At 38.8% G+C, this 19,782-nt stretch overlaps 1 protein-coding gene across 9 annotated transcripts in view; it reads right to left on the reverse strand.

Moving 5' to 3' along the window:
• eif4g3b (eukaryotic translation initiation factor 4 gamma, 3b) overlaps positions 1-16,722 on the reverse strand; it is a 55,614-nt gene extending 38,892 nt beyond the window's left edge. For 4 of the 9 annotated variants that reach the window (XM_056268186.1, XM_056268184.1, XM_056268185.1 and 1 more), the window contains exons 1-5: positions 16,083-16,722; positions 12,170-12,263; positions 5,743-5,910; positions 2,129-2,221; positions 1,782-1,814 (exon numbers count right to left, since the gene is read on the reverse strand). In XM_056268186.1, the coding sequence (XP_056124161.1) occupies positions 1,782-1,814; positions 2,129-2,221; positions 5,743-5,910; positions 12,170-12,263; positions 16,083-16,258 (564 nt within the window). In that variant the 5' untranslated portion in view covers positions 16,259-16,722. The remainder of the gene's footprint in view (positions 1-1,781; positions 1,815-2,128; positions 2,222-5,742; positions 5,911-12,169; positions 12,264-16,082) is intronic. The other 5 variants (XM_056268190.1, XM_056268189.1, XM_056268187.1 and 2 more) reach the window with 4 other exon arrangements.
• Between the last annotated feature and the right edge of the window lie 3,060 nt (positions 16,723-19,782).

A 19,782-nucleotide genomic window follows, 5' to 3' on the forward strand; every position in this document is an offset into this window, starting at 1 on the left:
CTCTTACTCAAGTAACTTTTAAGATTATTACTTTTACTTTTACTTTGAGTAAATATTTCTATAAGTACTTGTACTTTTACTTGAGTACAGTTTTTGGATACTCTACCCACCTCTGATCTACTAGTCAAGCTTACAATGGACTACTACAGACTAGATATACTCTCTACACCTGGCTATTACTTCTGAACAAAAGGATTCACTCGTTTGATCTACAGCCTAAGCTCAGAGTAGTAAACACATCCTCTAATACACTAAGCACACTACAAGACCGAAGTTTGTTGCCATTTGATAATATAAAGGTAGTTCACCATCATTTATTCATTCTCATGTTGTTGTTTCAAACCTGTATGACTTTCTTCTATGATAGATTGCCGCATCCGTCTTGCTGCTTTATCTGCCTCAGACAAATTGGTGTCTGACTAACTGGATTGCAAGATACTGCCACAAATCACTTGGCAGAATCAATGACAAAGTTTTAAATTCTGCGAAGTCACAATGCATGACCATGGTGGATCATTGTTTACAACTAATTGTGGGTCATTAAAGTGACAGTTGTAAAAAATGTAAAAGTGAAGTTACATTTTGTCATTATTTAATCAACTTCATGTCATTTCAAACCTGTTTAAATTCCTTACTATTACGAAACGCAATTTTGAAGAGCTTTGGACCCCACTGGAAAAAATGAGGGTGAGTAAATAATGACTTTTTATTTTTGGGTGAATATCACTTTAAATGAGCGCAGGTTGAATTCCGTTTTGTAGTGTTTGTTTGCTATTAAACTTAAGCCGCGTTTCCACCGCAGGAACTTTCCCCAGGAACTAGGAACTTTGGGGTGGTACTCTGTGTGTTTACACCGCAGGAACCAGGGTCTAAATGAAGTTCCGGGTAAAAATTCCCCCCCCAGAAAGTCCCTGCTGGCGAGGTAGTACTTTTTCAGAGTTCAGGAACTTTCGGGGTGGGACTTGTGCGCTGAACATGCTGATTGGTTCTTTTCCACTGTCTATGGTTCTTTTACCTTGTTCTCTCTGCCGGATGGCGCGCGTTCGTCCCATAGCGGTCATGTCCGCTATAGCTGATAACAAACGTTGTCTTTCTAGCATTACAAGCTTTCTGAAATGAATACGCTTTGGTATTAGTGTTCGTCTCTTTTCTGCCGTTTTGTTAATTACCTCATTAGTAAACCAATAGATCGCACACAAAAGCAGCACAGCTTGAATCTCCTCAATACTTAAAACTCAAAACAAGTACGCGCAGACTGGGAAGAGCAGTCGCACGCAGTTCAACGTCACCAGATTAATCTTCCCGGTACTTTAGTCCACGGTGTAAACGCAGTGAGCAACCGTTCTGGGGCAAAAAAAGTTCCTATGAAAAAAGTTCCTGGGACAAATAGTTCCTGGTAATTGCGGTGGAAACGCGGCTTTACAGGTCTTAAGGGGGCTCCATAAATGTCTAAAAATTATTTAAATATTAACAATCTTAATTAAATTGCACTAATAAATACTTTTATTACCAGGGGTATCACCTTATAGGAGGGCCTTCAAATTTTGTCTTGAAGTCAAAAAAGTTGGGAACCCTGCCATACTGCCATAGCAGACATTACTAAGGCCCCATTGTCAAAGGGCCGGAGACAAATTTCCAGTTTTCAATCCTGAATGTACTGGAGCTGTAAACAATCTCTCTGAATAATCACAACGAACCGGATCAATGTGTTACTTTAGTCTAAGAAACACAATAAAGCTTATGAGATGTGTGAAAGATGGCCATGCATTTGCATTCATTACCTGGTGATGGGTAGGACGAGGCCCAGTGGCAAACTGATTGAAGGCAAAGAGTGGCATGGCAGAAGGAGAGAATCAGAGAGAGAAAAAAGAAGCGAGAGGTAAGAATGATCACCCACAAACACATAAACCACAAGCTGTGCATGGCATATGCATATTATGCAGCGTACTTCCAGAGAGGAAGTAATGATGCAAGGCATGTTATATGTACCATATACACACAGCACCACCTGATCATCAAAAACCACACTATAAACAACAGCATAGCGCTTAGCAGAAGGGAAGCATTTCTAACAGAAGTCTCATTTGAAAAGATTACATGTTATCATGATGAAGTCACGGACACTCACCGGGCGGCTCTGAGGCTGTGCGTTCATTGGTTGGTTTGGCGAAGAGTAGACCAGATGGGTCGTGCCGGCATTCTGCCCCAGTGTGTACGGAGACTGCAGAGTCACGGGGTCCCCGACAGGTCAAGGTGGAACGACCACCGGCGGAGGAGGAGAAACAGCAGTTAGGATGGATGTGAGTGTTACCTTCTCAGATAAAATCCCTACAGCTGAGTGAGCGTGTGCTGCGTAAGTGTGGGTGACAGTGAATGTGTCCACTCCCTGCCGCTGCAAACACTGCGGTCTGCTGACACTGACAAATCTGCCATCTCCTCAACGCTGCCTTCAAGGCAGAGAAAGAGAGAGAGAGAAAGAGAGGCGTAGTCCTGAGCAGACGTGAGTGGGTGCAAACAGAGCATTTGTGTGTCACTGGGTTCAGACTATATTGAACTATACAGGATGGCAGAACAGAGCTTTGGAGGCTTTCATTCAAATCAACTAAGAGTACATTTATTTTGCTGTCAGTCTACCTTGCTCAAGGGCAGAACGATGATGGCTCATCACGTGGCTTGTCCAGTGTGAGGTTTCAACCTAAAACTTTTCGGTTTTCCTGAAAGGATCCAAAGATGATTGGCTGACTGACAGCTATATAAAGTTGAGTTATTTCAGGTATCTAATATGCCACGATTTTAAACAGTGGTCAACCAGAATGGGTTTTTTTAATGGCTGATGCAGATACATATATTTATTTAGCAAACATAAGTCCAGCAAATAAGATTTATGCAAAAGTAAATTAAGTAAACACTTATTTTAGACCAATATTTTTTTCAAAATTTGAAATCAGAAAGAACAGTTATTAGACAATGATGATGATCAATCTATAATAATACATCTCTAAATATTTTTACTATAAGGAAACTAGAACTTTAATCTAGAATTGAACATGTTCCAAAATCCAAATCAGCATATTAGAATGATTTTTTTCTTAAGGATCATGTGACACTGAAGACTAATGGCAGCTGAAAATTCAGCATTGTCATCACAGGAATAAATGACATTAAATATATTAAAACACGAAAAGAGTTATTTTAAATTGTAACAATATTTCACAATTTCAGGTCTATGGGCAATTTCATGGTAGATGCAGATTCAACATTCAATACATACACACAAACATAAATACAATACTATATTTAATATAATTTAACTTACTAATTTAATACAACAATATTGTATATATAATTCTACAATAATTCTTTAATTCTACTTATCGAAATCTGGTAGTAGCGATTGTCCTGAGCTGATCTCATGGATTGGAATCGGGCCGATTAAGCAGTTTTTTAACTGATCGATATCGGCTATCCAAAGCCTAATCCTTTATTTTACGTCAGCTGTCACGCAGGTGTCGTACAGTATGCAGCTTCATGTAAGTACCGGTAGCTCAAATGTGTGCGTCGTGACGCTCGAGAACCAATGAGGCCAGTTCTAGTGCGTCACACACGCACGTTTGAGCTTCCATGTTTAGCATATTTGATGTGCACTTTCGTAACGAATCACTTGAATGTAATTTATTTAGGCTACTGTATATTTTTATCTGCCATCAGAGTATTGGAGACGTCGTTTCCATTACGGGTGTCTTTATAAAAATTAAAGACTGCTCATTTATTCATATATCAGACTACAATGATCAAGCTGTGTTTGGTTTTGCATGCAGCCTGAACAATTTTTATTGTTCAATGGTTCATTGATTGTATTGTGAAAATATTTAATGCTAAGCGTCTCTCTGTCGATGTTATTAGCTTCAATTATAAGTGTCAGACTGTGCAGCCACGTCACAACAAACCTCCACAGGGAGTCGAGATGTGATTGCTATTATTCTACTTTTTGAGTGCAGCATTCTTGCACTCTAGAAACAGTGCCGCCCACATTGTAGAAAAACCATGTACGATACCAAGTTACAAAATCTACTGGTAAACAATAAATCGGTCGACCTCAGCTCGAACTCCTAGATAGCAGCCAAAATCCTCTATTCACCTCTGACATCCACAAACCACACTGATTCTTCCTCTTCATTCACATGCACATGTTTTGATCGAGGAAAGAGTAGATGGGTGATTAAGGTTTAGCCTTTGGAGCACTCTTAGCCTATTAATAGGCAGTCGTGCCGGCAGTGCGGTGCAGGAGTGGAATGGGAATGCGAGCGCTGGTCTTAGACAGATAACAAGCTTGAGAACAGCTGAGTCACCCTGATAGACTTTCTATTCCTGTGGCAGAGTCCACCGGGCACAGCGAGAATGTTGGCTGTGTGTGTTTGCGTGACAGGGCGCGAGTTTGGTGGACCTCTGCACACCGGTAATGTGCATACTTACACCATGACAAACAAGTAATAACTTCCCCGCAGGCTAATTATGATAGAGAACATGCGGTATACCCAGATAAGCTGGGTCTCAATCAAGTATCAACAATACAGACCAACATCACAGCAGAGAGAGGAGTCTAGCAATGACTATATGTCAAGCATCTTATTAGTTCGCCAGCTTTATTTAATCATCGCAGTAAGACGCCCTGCTTTCTGTTTGACAGCCAGCACAGCAGGTTCCCAAAGATTATGTAAACTTACAATCCTATCTGCAGTCAGGTCTCAAACAGATTTTCGCTGAGTGCAGAAAAGCGATCAAATCCGCCTTAACCCAAGGAAACACACTAGGCTTTAAATCCTGTCTAAGAAATCAGTGTTTTTATAGATCAGAAATGATTAACCACGGTAATCAGTGATATATCACGTTTCATAGGAAATCTTCGACATTTGCATCCAATTATCTGAAATACCTTCCTACTGACCTCTAAAGATTTTTTTATCTGTGTGTAATGTATCTGTAAGAAAAAGACAACCAAACAATGATGTGTTGAATAATGGTGGCAGGCATTAAGGCTGGGCAAAACAGCTAAAATTAAAAAAAAATTCTCAGTATTTAGAGCAGTATTTAAAGCTTTTGACAGCATTCGTTATCACAATATTTATGTATTTCCTTCAAACTGGCTTAAATAGTGGTTTCTTTTTATATCAAAGGACCCATCAATTTGACCAAATGGCAGATTCAAAATGTTTTGCAAACACTTACAGGACACAAGTAGCACCCACTAATAATTAGACTTAGAGGGTAAGTTCACCAAAATTCTGTCATCGATTTTTATATATGATGAACAGATTTTATTTAGGCTTTCATTTATGTACATAGAGCACATCAAATATGATAAACCGTACTTGCTCAAATCATATAAAACGATCATGTCTCTTTAGAATACTTGGATTAAAGCTCAAGTCATATGATTTTTTTATTTTTTTATTTTTTTACTATGTCTTTATGAAATGTTTGATGTGTCAAAGTTTTGGTGGAATGGACTCAATAAAAACAGTTTCACTTCTGCTCGAAGATGAATCAAAGTCAACATGAGGGTGAAATGACAGAATTTTCATTTGAGTGAACTCTCCCTTAAAAGTCATTAAAAACTGCAATAAAATCTTTGCAGTATTCAGAATGTTGCTTACTTTTATTTATATTTTATTAACATTACAAATAATTCAATACATTTCCCAGCCCTACCAAGCATACAAACACTCAGGTGGGTGCACTCACCCCTCCTCCTGCCTCCCATCCTTTAGGGTGACCATACAGATGCGCAGTGGATACTGTTGAAACTGATACCTGAGAGAGTCCAGGGGAGGAGGCATGACCTGGCGGTGTGGCCGCTAGGTTAGGGCGTCCCTTGTTGATTTCATGTGCTGTATATGGGGGTCTCTGTACCTGAGAAAACAAAAGAAAATTGTCAACACTGAAGAGTCAGTCAAAACAAGCATCCCTGTTTTTGAAGTCAACATGAAATGACATTCGTAAACTCATTTCACTTCGGTAACATGACAGGTTACCAAATAAAACAATATTCAATAAGAAGAAAAAAATTAGCATTGGAACTGGCTGGATTGAAAATACCAGAAGTGGCCAAAAACCTAGTTTAGAGGATTAGTTCTCTCCTGAAACCCCATATTTGAGGAGGCTTTGTGACCAGGAAGCCTGAAGGTCAAAGTTCACCCTCAACAGCATTGCAACGCAAAGTCCTTTAAGACAAGTAATTTCACTCGGCGGCCATCTTTAAAACTCCTCTCAGGAAGCTATTTCAGTTATGCAAGTGCAGCTCCTATCTCTTTGAATGGGGAAACATCAAATTCTCCACAGCTGTTCACAAAGCTTACGAATAAATTTCATATTTGAAATCACCAATGAAATCTGACAACAATTTTCTCATACATGTGGTTTCTTGTTAATAGCGTTAAAATAGTTTATTTTTCTGGACCAGCTAACGCGCATGTGCATTCCTAAGCGCGCGTTTCAGAACAGCTCTAACAGCAGCTGCAGTGACGCAATGGCTTTATCAATCAGCGATCGGCTGGGCTTATTCCGCCATATTGCCCGCTGCACTTTCTCCCATTAATACGAGTGCACTGTCTTTCTGTATATTAAAGGGTTAGTTCGCCCATTTAAGACATGAAGTTGTATGCAATCCTTACCAGCACTATAGTGCATACACACTGACCCACTCTAAACGTGCGCACTGTTGACGTTGACAGCAGCGCGGATTGATAGAAATGGAAAGAAAATAGTGCCGATTAAAACTGAGGAATGAATTTTGTCTGGCGTGTTTTTTGTGTGGTAAATGAATCAAGCTTTGAAACGCAAATCATTTTTTCACGTAAAAACGCACAGTTTTGAGGCCCCGGAAAGTAACCGGGAGTACTTTCTAGAAAAACTTCCAGCGGCCAGAACTCTGACCAGGGAGGTGACTACAGAGTGGGTCAGTGAGTGTGTATGCACTATAGTGCTGGGCGAACTAACCCTTTAAAGGAGTAGTTCACTTTAAAATGAAAATTACCCCATGATTTACTCACCCTCAAGCCATTCTAGGTGTATATGACTTTCTTCTTTCAGACGAATATAATCGGAGTTAATATTAATAAATATTAATAAACACCCTGAGCACCCGAAGCCATGCGGAGTTATGGATGCACTTTTTTAAGCTACAAACTGATGGTTGCAATTCACTGCCATTATAAAGCTCGGAAGCTTAAAAAAGTGCATCCATCCATCATAAAAGAACTCCACACGGCTCCGGGGGGTTAATAAAGGCCTTCTGAAGCAAAGGGATGTGTTTGTTAAGAAAAATATTCATATTTAAAACTTTATAAAGTAAAATAATTCGCTTCTGGCCAAACGAACATACAGATTCGACTTGAGTCTAAAGCGAAACTTATGCGAGTAATGCGACGTACTGCTGATATTTACGCTGCGCCATGACACACTACGCTACTTCCAACGTCATAAACGCCATGAGTAAGCTGCGCTTTAGACGCTAGTAGACTGCGTATTGCCGTTTGGCCGGAAGCTAGAATTTTACTTTGTAACGTGTTAAATATGAATATTTTTCTTACACAAACATCGTTTTGCTTCAGAAGGCCTTTATTAACCCCCCGGAGCCGTGTGGAGTTCTTTTATGATGGATGGATGGATTTTTGAGCTTCAAACTGATGGTTGCAATTCACTGACATTATAAAGCTCGGAAGCGCCAGGGTGTTTATTAATATAACTCTGATTGTATTCGTCTGAAAGAAGAAAGTCATATACACCTAGGATGGGGTAATGGGGTCATGCTATCATGGGATAATTTTCATTTTAAAGTGAACTACTCCTTTAAGTCTTTGTTACAACGTCTCCCAAAGAGAATGATATTTCAAACTGATATTTATTTGCTATTGTTGTAACTTTCTGTTCATTAATATTTACCACAATTAGCTACGCTATCGTTTGAACGCTTATGTTTTTGAAAGAAGCCTCACCAAGGCTGCGTTTATTTGATCAAAAAGAATGTAACATTGTGAAACAATAATATCATTTAAAATAACTGTTCTCTAATATATTTTAAAATGTAATTTATTCCTGTGATGACAAAACTGAATTTTCAGCACCATTACTCCAGTCTTCAGTGTCACATGATCCCTCAGAAATCATTCTAATATGCTGATTTGATGCTCAAGAAACATTTCTTATTATTATTAATATTGAAAACAGTTGTGCTGCTTAATATTTTTCAGGAAACCAGGATACTTTTTTTCAAGGACGAACAGCATTTATTTGAAATATAATTATAATAATAAAATTAAAATGAATAAAGCTTACTGAACAGTAATGTATATTTAGCTGCAACAGCAATCCCAAACAAATCAATAGCTACTGGTTAACATTAGTTTACATTACGTCGATTTTAACGCAAGGCAGCTTTCCTCATGGTCTATGAACAAAACCCATATTCCTGTGTACTGTAGACTATCTTGTAGTCACCACATGAAATTCTCCTGTGAACACTCATTACAGCAGCAGCTCCATCATAGGCATTGGAGAGAGTGAGTGTCATTGTCAGTTCTCCCTGGATTTTCAAAGTTGCTGCTGTAATTATAAATTGTGAATGTGGGCCAGAAACTGTTAATGAGATTATCTTGCTGGTTGCACAGTGAGGGGTTGCAGCAGAAGCAACTCCATAACTCATTAAAGAAAACAGGAAACGTGCAGTCCTGTTGTCTTCTTTGGAGATCAAAGGCTTCAAACAGAGAGCGCACAGTTTTTACCCACTCTGATGGCTAAAATACGGCCATCTGAGAGCCAGACGTGTTCCTCTGGAAGGAGCTTGCGGTAAACAAACATCTCCACCTTGGAGACAAACACCTCATATCCAATGACAATCAGTGAGTTCTGAACCGAACACCTGGAACTTCACAGGCTTTCCTGCTTTCCCAGGCAACATCAGCAGGTGGAGAATGACCCAGTTATTTGCAGGGATTACACAGCTTACCCAGCAGCCTGGGCTTTTCCAGGGTGGGGTGCTGCTGTACTAAGGGTGGGTGAAATCACACACAGCCCTGTGGCTCCCAGAATGACTGGCTTTCTGACCCAACACAGGAAGCAGGAACAGGAGAAAGACCAGCTCAGCAGAAAAAAGCACCCCACCCGTTCACTTCCCTCAGTACTGTTCAAACATCATCAGTCCTGCTCTCTCAAACTCACGTCACTCCAGCCAGCTGCCAGAAATCAATTTTCCTATTCCGCTCTGGAATTGATTTTGCAGCCACATTTTTACTTTATATGACAGTTTTTTTCCTAAGATTTTTTATTTCCATTTATGTCAAATACTTTAAAACCATACTACATAAGCCAAGAATAAAATATTATGAAATTGTAACTATGGATCATTTTTTACTTTTTGTGAATTTTTTTTACAATAAATCTGCAACCTTAATTTTATATACACACTGTATATTGCTTTCATTAAAATATCTAAATGTGATCAATGTCATATTTTTTCCCCACTTATGTATATACACTACTGTTAAAAAGTTTGAGGTCAGTAAGATTTTTTTCTTAAAGAAAAGTTATATTTTTATTCAACAAAGATGCATTACACTGTTTAAAAGTGACAGTGAATACATTTATAATGTTACCAAAGATTTTTTAAATAAATGCTGTTCTATAAGCATAAGAGACTTTTGAACAGTAGTTAGTGTGTGTGTGTGTGTGTGTGTGTGTGTGTGTGTGTGTGTGTGTGTGTGTGTGTGTGTGTGTGTGTGTGTGTGTGTGTGTGTGTGTGTGTGTGTGTGTGTGTGTGTGCATAAAGACCACAACGAGACAGTATCTGGATTATGGTTCATTGGACTCGTAACTAGTAAGAAAGCAATTTCGGCCAAATTTGTTAGTTAACCAAATTTCTGGAAGTTGAAAAAACTAAAACAATTTGGCCAATTGTCAATCAATTTTCAAAATGAGTGGAAACATTAAAAGAGAGAAAGTAATAAGACTTTCCATTTTGGAGCCCTCCCATATCATTACCTACTTAGCTATAGCTATGGTAAACAGCTTCCACCAGTACACATGGTGGTCCACGTGTTGATGACTCAAATGTACTGTGGTAGTGCAGTTAGGAGTCAAATAATACATTGTTACAGGACATCTGCAGAGGCAGGGTAACTTGGTCTGATCCCAAGTTAAGGCCGTGACACACCAAGCCGACGTCAAAGAACTAGCGGCAACGAAAGCCGACTGTGTTGTCGCCTTGCGTCAGCTGCGTCTGGGCCAAAAAAAGCTCCACTTGAACACACCAAAAGGACTATAGCCGACTTTCAACTAATAAGTACGTTCTGCGCCTGTATGTAAGGAATAACTGTCAATATCAGCAGGTATCAATAGTCTATATTCGTTATTCAAAAAAGGAAACCGAAACTAAGACTGCAGATATACAAACCGCAAACAAAGCAGTGCTTGCTTACCATTTTGAATATCAATCATGCTGATCACATTCTTCATTCCAGAAGGCTCATGTTGTTATGAAAATATTTATATACAATATTCCTCCGCCAAGGCGAGCAACCACCAAGAAAAGGTGTTAACACCAATTCTCGCCCAGGACCGCTGGAAGCTGCTGGGGACTGGAAGATGCTGGCTGATCTTGATCAACAGCTTATTTTTCCACCTGAGATTGCCACCACTAACCTCCGACCAGATATTGTTTTGTGGTTTGGATCAGCACGCATTGTTCAACTGATAGAGTTAACAGTGCCATGGGAGGATGCGGTAGATGAGGCATATGAGAGGAAGAAACTGCGGTATGCTCATCTGGCCACTGAAGCAGAACAGCGAGGATGGAGAGTCCAGGTTTATCCAGTGGAAGTGTGTTGTCGAGGTTTTGTGGCACACTCTACAACCCGGTTCCTCAGAGACGTCGGATTCAGCGGCCAAGAGTTGCGTCGCACAGTAAAGAACTTATCTGAAGCAGCAGAAAGGAGCAGCAACTGGCTGTGGTTGAGACGGAAAGATTCTAGCTGGCTGTGTACAGGCCGCCACGCTACGGTTTCGTAGAATTCTTGAAAACTTGAAGAGTCTGTTGGTTTATTTGTATACGTTCCTGTGGATATTGCGTGAATGACGGGTGGTTGGGCAGATATTGTGTTTTGTGGTAGGTGGTATGCCATACGGAACTGTTGCCACTGAAACTGCATATTAACGCACCAGTGGGGCTCAACAGCCTTAGTCAACGGGTTGGCGCGTATGGTTGGGTCGCGGAGAGATTGTGATATTGTGGTTAGGTCTCAGCAGCAGGAGGGATGTAGAGGTCAGTAAGCTGGACTGAGTTGAGTGGGGGACGGAGGGGGGTGACTCTGGGACGCCAGAGTCACTGTCGAGCCCTCTTGAGGTGTCGTGGGCTAGTCGACGAAACACTGAGGACGGAAGGTGCCCACTTGAAGACCCTAGAGATGTCCCCTACTCGGCTCAATCCAGACGGTTGTCGTGCTGGTCCTGTAGTTGCAGCCGTCGCGTGTGCTGACGCGCCAAGTACACTGCAGCCGTTAACGCCGGACAGAAAGGGAGTCACACCACCATATGGAAAAAAGCGTAAATGGATGGAGAAGCATAGTTTACTGTAAAGCTAAGTCTTAGTTTTACTTATCTTGGCGAAAGCCGAGTACAAATCAGCATGAAGTTTTAACATCTACTCTCGTGTAATGGAAATCATACTGGAGTGCTCATGTAAGATGATGTTAAATTAGTACAGCCTTCTGTTCTGTGTGTGCCGTCTTGACTTCTTTGCTCGCTTTCATTCTCGTTCGCTAAACTGAACAGCCAATCAGAACGATCCCTCTCACTGATGATGGCCCAGATGCCGATTCAGCATGCGGACAGCCACCGACGTGAACCAGACTAGAACCGACAAGTGGAACACACTGCAAAAACTAGCCTGACAGACATTCATCGAAGACCCGACGGCTTGGTGTGTCACGGCCCTTGGGGTCCAAGCAATCAAACAATATGCGGACATGGCTTCATTTCTATAAAGCATACTTTAAAAGAACCTGTCATATCTTTAGAAATGACTGCAGCAGATAGGGGCAGGCTTCAGATCATCTAAGGTAAAGCCGCCTGATGACAGGTTTAGATGTAAAGAAGGGAAATGGATCGTTACACTCACACTGTAGACACCAGTGACGGGCTGCGGGGAGAAGATTCGCTCTTCCGGGGGAGGCGGCACTCTTGGAATCCTAGGGGGGATATTAAGGAAAACTCTGGGAAGAAAGTACTTAAGGCCAAACACAGCAACAAGGTGGGAGAACACACATGATGCATGAAGGAAACTGTTCAAGCGCAGTAACATCAGAGGTGACAGAGTCAAGCCAATCACATTTATCCACATGCAAATGAGCTAATTAGCTTGTGTTTCCAAAGATATATAACCTAGAACTGTTCTGCATGACAGATCCGTATTATTCATCTTCTCCTTATTTTTCTCTTCGTCTTGGCCTGCCAATATTTTAAACGGCCCCATTAAAAAATATATTTTTTACCAGCACGCACTACAGTTCAAATGCTTGGGGTCTGTAAGATTTTTTACCATGTTTTTTTTAAAGAAGTCTCTTATACTCACCAAGGCTGCATTTATTTGATTAAAAAACAAACAGTGAAAACAGAATATTGTGAAATATTATTACAACATAAAAATTACTCTTTTCTATTTTAATATATATATATATATTCATAGAATATTATTTTTGTGTAATAATGTAAATGTTTTACTGCCAGGTTTGATCAACTTAATGCAGCCTTGCTGTATAAAAGTATTAAGTATTATTTTTTCCAAACTTCTGAACGGTAGTGTACATGTCAGAAAGAAATATACAATTATATCTTTAAATATACATTCATATCAATGTATTTATAAAACAGTAATAGCTAGAAATATACAGCTATAATACACAACTATAAACTCTCATAAAAACTGTCATACAGTAATTTATCGCTTTCAAACATTCTAAATGATAGATCCAAATAGATAACTTACTTCACCTTTGATTGTTTATGCTGATTTATGTATTAAAACATGCTTTTTAAATAAGATAAATTATTCACATTAATAAAAAATATTTTTTTAACTGATTTAATCTGAATTATTTCATTTTGCTGATTTAAATATCTTTTGATATTTAAAATAGCAGAATTGACACATTTCTGTAGCTCAAACTGCAGACCATGGTGCAATCAACACCAATATCATCGGTTATAACTAATAAAATGTGTACCTTTTAAATACATTAAAAAACAATATTCAATACATCACATAAATGTAAATGTTTAGATTTGTCAGGCTTAAAAAACATGTAAATAATCAACAAACATAATGACAACACAGTTCTGGGCTCAATATGCATCAAATGACCTGAAACTCTCTCACATTTGCACTTTGAAACGGTTAGAGTCAATCCCTGCTCTCTTTTCCACAGGCGTCTTTAAAAACAAGGGAATGTTTTAAAGGAAACATGTATCATTTTTCAGTGTTTCCCTGTTCCTCTATGAGCTCACAACCTCCAGCCACGCCAGAAAACGATGCAAAATTCACATAAATAGTAGGCTACTTAAAACTCTTCCATATAATCAACCATACTCCACATTACTGAATAAACAGTGTATTTTGAATGATGGAGTCATTCCGTGCGATTCCTCTAAGAAATGAGGTTCTCGCTTAAACAAACATCATCATCCGTGCTGCAAAAAGGTGCAGCAAAACTGTCCTACACAAGAAGCTGATTGTGTATTAACATGCTGCTGGAGTACAGAGGACGGAGATGCGTCTTCCATCTCCAGCCCAGCAGCAGATCCGTGATGCCTCAGTTCTGTCTGTACAACCAGGCTATTGTTAACTTAAGAGGGTGGGGAAGCCCTTCCTGCTCCACTGCACCACAGACAGACACATACACAGAGTTCAAACAGAGAAAATGTACAGTTTACTGTAACAACAGCTGTTAGTTACTCATTTTAACTTTCCCTTGGCACGCTGCCAAGACACTTTCACAGTTTTCTCATGCTCCACAACCACGTCACCCTTTTACAGCCACAGTTTCAACCGGTTTGTAGGTTACAGATTATTTTTAGTGCTACAGTATGATTTACCCAGATATACATTTGCAATGGCACAGCAATGTCTTGTTTTCTCGGTTTCACTTCAAAATCATCCTCAATTGCTTTAGATACTCCACAGGTTTCCTCTGCCATGCTGCCATTGTCTAAATAAACTCCTGCTTAAATCAGTGATATATGAGAAACAATAAATGCCAATATTGACTGACATTAGTTATAAGAGATTAACTACTGATCTCTTTTTTTACAGTCTATGCTACTGATTTGCTTGATCTCTTATATCTCATGTTAGAGTTTATAGCAGATAATTCTCAACTAGCAATAGATTTCCTGACAACTAACTCGTAAATGAAACCAGTGCATTGAGGATGCCTTTTTATATTACGATTATAAAAAAAAAAAAAAAAAAAAAGAGAAAACCATGATTGTCTCTCTCTCTCTCTCTCTCTCTCTCTCTCTCTCTCTATATATATATATATATATATATATATATATATAGTCTATGTCTCTCTTTATAGAGAGATCTGCAAATGCCAGATCAACATATCAACATATTTACTTTCTTATGATGAAAAGAAAAGTGGAAGTTATATTAGAAGCTAGATATACAATAAAACTACCCTATAAACCCATATTTGAAAAGCAACTTGTTTGTCCAGCAAATAAGATGCTGACAGAGGGACATGGACAGTTACAACAGAAGGGAGTTGACTGTTAGAGAGCCATAAAGAAATATAAACAAGACATTGAGGGCAAGCAAGTTGCAAGCATAGTTTCTCTCTTATGGGAAAACATATCAGCTGAACACTGCTTAGTTCACCCTACCTTACTGTAAGGAACAGATATCAGTGGTATATGTAGGCAGCCAGATCAATCTTATTAGAAGGCACTAAAGGCAAAACAATTGGGGGTTTTTTTACGCATAGGTCAATTTTTAAATATTGGGCTATTTTGCTTCCATAGTTGTTTATTTTATTACATTTTATATATTTGCATATATATATTTAAATTACAGTTCCTCTTTAAAGACATTTTTTCTGGCTGTTGACAGTATTTTCTGAATTATGAAGTGAAAAGAGATATCGAAAACCCCATCTGTAAATATGTTTACTGTAATATGTCAACAAAATGAAACAAGAATTTTGAACCTGGCTTTAAACAATGTTCAGATTTCTGTTCTGTATGCAAAATGATTGAGTGCATATTATTACAAATATGTTTGCAAACAAAATATGAACTCTAAATAAACAGGGGAAGTATGGTGATATGTATTAGTTTTTTTTGTTTTTTTTTTTACCCCATTCACCTTTAGTGTCTTGACTTAAAGGAAGAGTTCACGCTAAAAATTAACAATTTACTCGCTCTCGTGACGTGTTATCAGAATCACAACCTTAGTCACATAGAAAAACATGCAATGAAAGTGAATGGTGACAACATTTCTTATGTATTTTGCAAAGGTCAGCCATACTCAGCCATAAGGGTTTATAACAACATAAATAGTGAGTAAATCACGACATAATAATCTAAATATAATTTAAATGCGGTATCTTATTTTTAAAATGACACGGAAAAAGAGAGCTAGCTGCCCGGCTGGATCAGACCAAACAGGCTGTGTGTTGACAGCTCGGCTTTTGACAGTCACATAAACATAACACTGTTACTACTGCACTGCACTGGTACCTCCATGTACAAGAAACAAAACCAGACTTAAATCACAACCAAACCAAACATTTAGTCTTGCAGCAAGTTGTGCTGACACTAGCGAGTACACAGTACAACACACTCTAGCGCTGTCAAAACCTAGTGACCCACCTGCCTAGACAGCAGATTCTGGCATTATATGCGCATCAAATCGAATCCCTAAGATGTTCAGAAATACTGTCCAGGCAAGGCAGGCAGCTGAGCTCACTAGGTTTTGGAGGAGCAAAAAACACATATTTGTGATGGAGCCAGATGCTTTCAGAGAAGGATACTGTGTCTGCGGCACTGGCAGAGGCTGTTGAGCCACCGGTGTCCCCGGCGGTAACGTTAGCGGTACTGTGGTCAGGGTGGCCCGCAGCTGGCTCGAGGGTGACGGCCCGGTTCCGGGTCCAGTTCCAGCGGCGGCAGCAGCGGCTGGGTTCGACACCGCTTTCGGCGGCAAACTCATCGCAAATAAAACAAATTAAAAAACGCACGGCTTTACAGATATTTACAAATAAATTAGCTAGCGGCTAAACAATGCACGTAAAAAAATATTGCTGGAGAGTTACGTCAACACCTGGCCTTGCAGGAGCAGTTTGCCGGTGTCTGAGCCGATAGAAAAGCTTGAGCTAACAGGCTAGCTAGCTTATTGAGAGAATAGCAGGCTGAAGTTAGCCATCTAGCGCTTATTGTGGTTTATCTTCATTGCTGAAGGTTGGGGGCTGTTCCCCCTCCCCGGCCGGGGTTTCCGAGGATCTAGTTTGCCTCTTCTTGCCAGGGCGATCTTGATAGGTGTGCCCCTTTTGGGAAATAAATAACACCTTGTTTACAACTGCTCTTTGACGAGAGTATCTCCACGGAGTGTGATGATTCCGTTCAACATGGCGCTGTGGCCGCCTCCAGCAGTCCTACAGGACCGACCGTTCGTTCACTTCGGGTGTTTTCGTTAAACTTCGGAGAGTGGCATTAGCAACGAGTGTAACCTTTGGTGTAACTTATATGGAAGTGCGGAATGCGGGGTCCGGAACTCATATAACCTACTTGGATGTGATCCAACAGCCAAGGAGATCATTATAAACGATGTAACAGCCAAAAATAATGACTGGAGATAAAACTTGCATTTTAAATGCCATCTCTGTATACCTATATAAAAAATGCAATCCTTTCCATGTTTTGGCCCCGATTTGTGATGTTACAGTGACATCTTGCGTCCAGAGCTGAACACGCATTTCAGCCCATGAGATCTGCGAAATACTCGGAGATTTTTGATATAAAAAAAAAAAAAGCTCTCTTAAAATTAAATACACGTTATCTTTCTATAAAAGGAACAGCCTGAATAGAGAATGCGAGTCAAATATAGCTATACTACTGGTCAAATATCCTCCTGGGACCCAAGAATAGACTTTTGTCCACTGTAGTGGACATTATATTTTAGTGAATTTCTCTGACATCATACATGTCACATGACACAAGCTGGGTGTCCTGTAAAGAGCACATTCAGGACTTTTCAGAGATACCAAATGTTTGGAGGTTTCACCATGAAAACAACTTCTCCTTGGTCTTTAAAAATGTCTGACATTAATTTAGTGATCAAATCTAGCATTCTTATGGAAATAAGATAATATATTGTAATTATAATTTAAATTGGACTACTTTTTCAAATTGTATATAAAACAACATCTCAGGAAAATGTTAAGGGGTTTCAAATAAAAAAAAATACTTTCTGTTACAGAACAGGGCATTGATTTCAAACGTGTCCACTGTAGAGGACATCAGGACTTAAATCATGTTTATCAGGCATTCTGGGAGACACAACAAGTGAAAATGGAAATAAATTATACATCAATATTCCTATGAAATATTAGATATTATTATTAAAATGTTGCCAATTATTACTCCAATTATTACACTTCTTTTTTCATTAAATGTTGCTCCAAGAACACATTATGTGCAAATTAGATACAGTGTATAGATACATTGCATTGAATGGGAATATTAATTTATGGCCATTTTACCCACATATTGCAAAAAGTAAAATGGTGTATCAATTCATTCCATTATTTCTTCCATAGTTGAGCATAATCTTTATACAAATTTTGGTTGAAAAAATCCTGAAACCCCAAAATTTATTGGTGATTGAAAAAAATCCCATTGTTTCTGCCTATACATATAATTTCATGTCATTTTATTTTTTAAACAACTTAGTCCTGGCGTCCACTACAGAGGACATAGCATAACGTATGAATAAAATATTATTTTATATATGTGTTTTTTACCATTTGTTTATTGTGCTCTAAACAGTGTGATGACATGGAAAAAAACTCAATTCAAAAAACTTTTTTTTTCTGGGTCTCAGGAGGATATTACTCCGTTACTAGAAAAAGACCGATTTTTACTTAAGTAAAAGTACAGAAGTAGGCTACTTGTTTTTAAAAGTAGCCTACTTGCGTATTAAAAGTAAAAAGTAAATGTCAATGCATTGTTTTATTATTTTTTATCATTGCTGTTGGCCTATGTACTAATAGCCTACTTACCTTGCCTCTGAATATGCCTACCTACCCTCATATCAATATCAAATTTAATTTTAGAACACAGTTCCAGTAGGATTAAATGTGAGATTGAATAAGTGCACTCAATAACATCCACAATGGTTTCTGACGTCAAACAGACGTCGGATTCTGACGACTCAATCCGACGTCGAGTTCTGAGTCTGACGTCAAACCGTCAAACTTTTATTTCCAACCAAATGCAACCCCTGCAACCAAAATCATCCCCTGACTGCGTTCACTAAGGACAGCCTACAAGATGAATGCCTGAAGGTTGAGGACTGGTAACAATGTTTTCATCTTTGAGAGATTTAAAAGGCCTTATAGTGACATTTACTCCTTCGTTACCCCAGTTTATACATTTTAAGATGAATTACAGTGTTAAGTGGGCAGACCTTTATTGTGCTGGATAACAGAAAGCTGGTACAATAGAACTATTCCCGGTCTCTTATCTTTTGCCCGCTCATTTTATGATAACTGTCCTCTAACATAGGCCTATTGATTTAGGAGATTTGTAGGTCAACAGTGATGTACAGCTTGATTTTCCCAGTTGTCCTCCAGACTCAGCACGGTATGGGCCTATTGTTAAACTTCACTGAGCCACAACATTTTATAGCTTATAATATCACAACATTTCTGGCTGCCTCTGTACAACAGCACTGACATAGTGTCCGATTTATATTGTATCTACAGTATTTATATTGTTTCCTTACAGCTGCTTCATAATATTCAAGTATTTTATTTATGAAACTAAATATTTAATTTATTTGTATAAATTAAAACCAATGTGGGGACACACTTTTTTATAACATTTTATTTTATTTTATTTGTTTAGTAGCCTGCATATACAGTGTAAGAGTATAGATTTTTTTCTTTAAAAAAATTGACATTTACATTATCAATAAAAAATTAAAGGGATAAAACGAGGCCCGTTCACACTAAGAACAATAATATAATATAACATAGCAATAACCTTTTTAGCGTCCAAACTAACGCACAAGAACATTCTGTTTATTATAAGCGTGCACTGCGGTGGGATTCTGGTTGGCTGTCAATGTTTTTTATCATTCATCAGCTGGAAAACATAATTCTGAAAGTGATTCTAATGATATCGTTCCTCTGTGTCAATATCATCATTCTCATAGAGTTAGAACGCTTATTTATCGTCCTTGGTGTGGGCCTTTTACACTGCATTTAAAGACAAGAAAATTCTAAACTCATTTAAAAACTCAACCTTGGGTACTTTGGAAACTGGTGCACAGGTGCAAATGCTTAGGAAAGGCACACACTTTACTTTTAATTAAAGGGATACTCCACCCAAAAATAAAAATTCTGTCATCATTTACTCACCCTCAGGTTGCTGCAAACCTGTATGAGTTTCTTTCTTCTGCTGAACACAAAGGAAGATATTTTGAAGAACGATTGGAACTTTGGCACCATTGAC

The sequence above is a fragment of the Rhinichthys klamathensis genome, unplaced genomic scaffold, assembly GCF_029890125.1.
Source record: "Rhinichthys klamathensis goyatoka isolate OS25496 unplaced genomic scaffold, OSU_Roscu_1.1 h1tg000269l_1, whole genome shotgun sequence".
Lineage (NCBI taxonomy): Eukaryota > Metazoa > Chordata > Actinopteri > Cypriniformes > Leuciscidae > Rhinichthys > Rhinichthys klamathensis.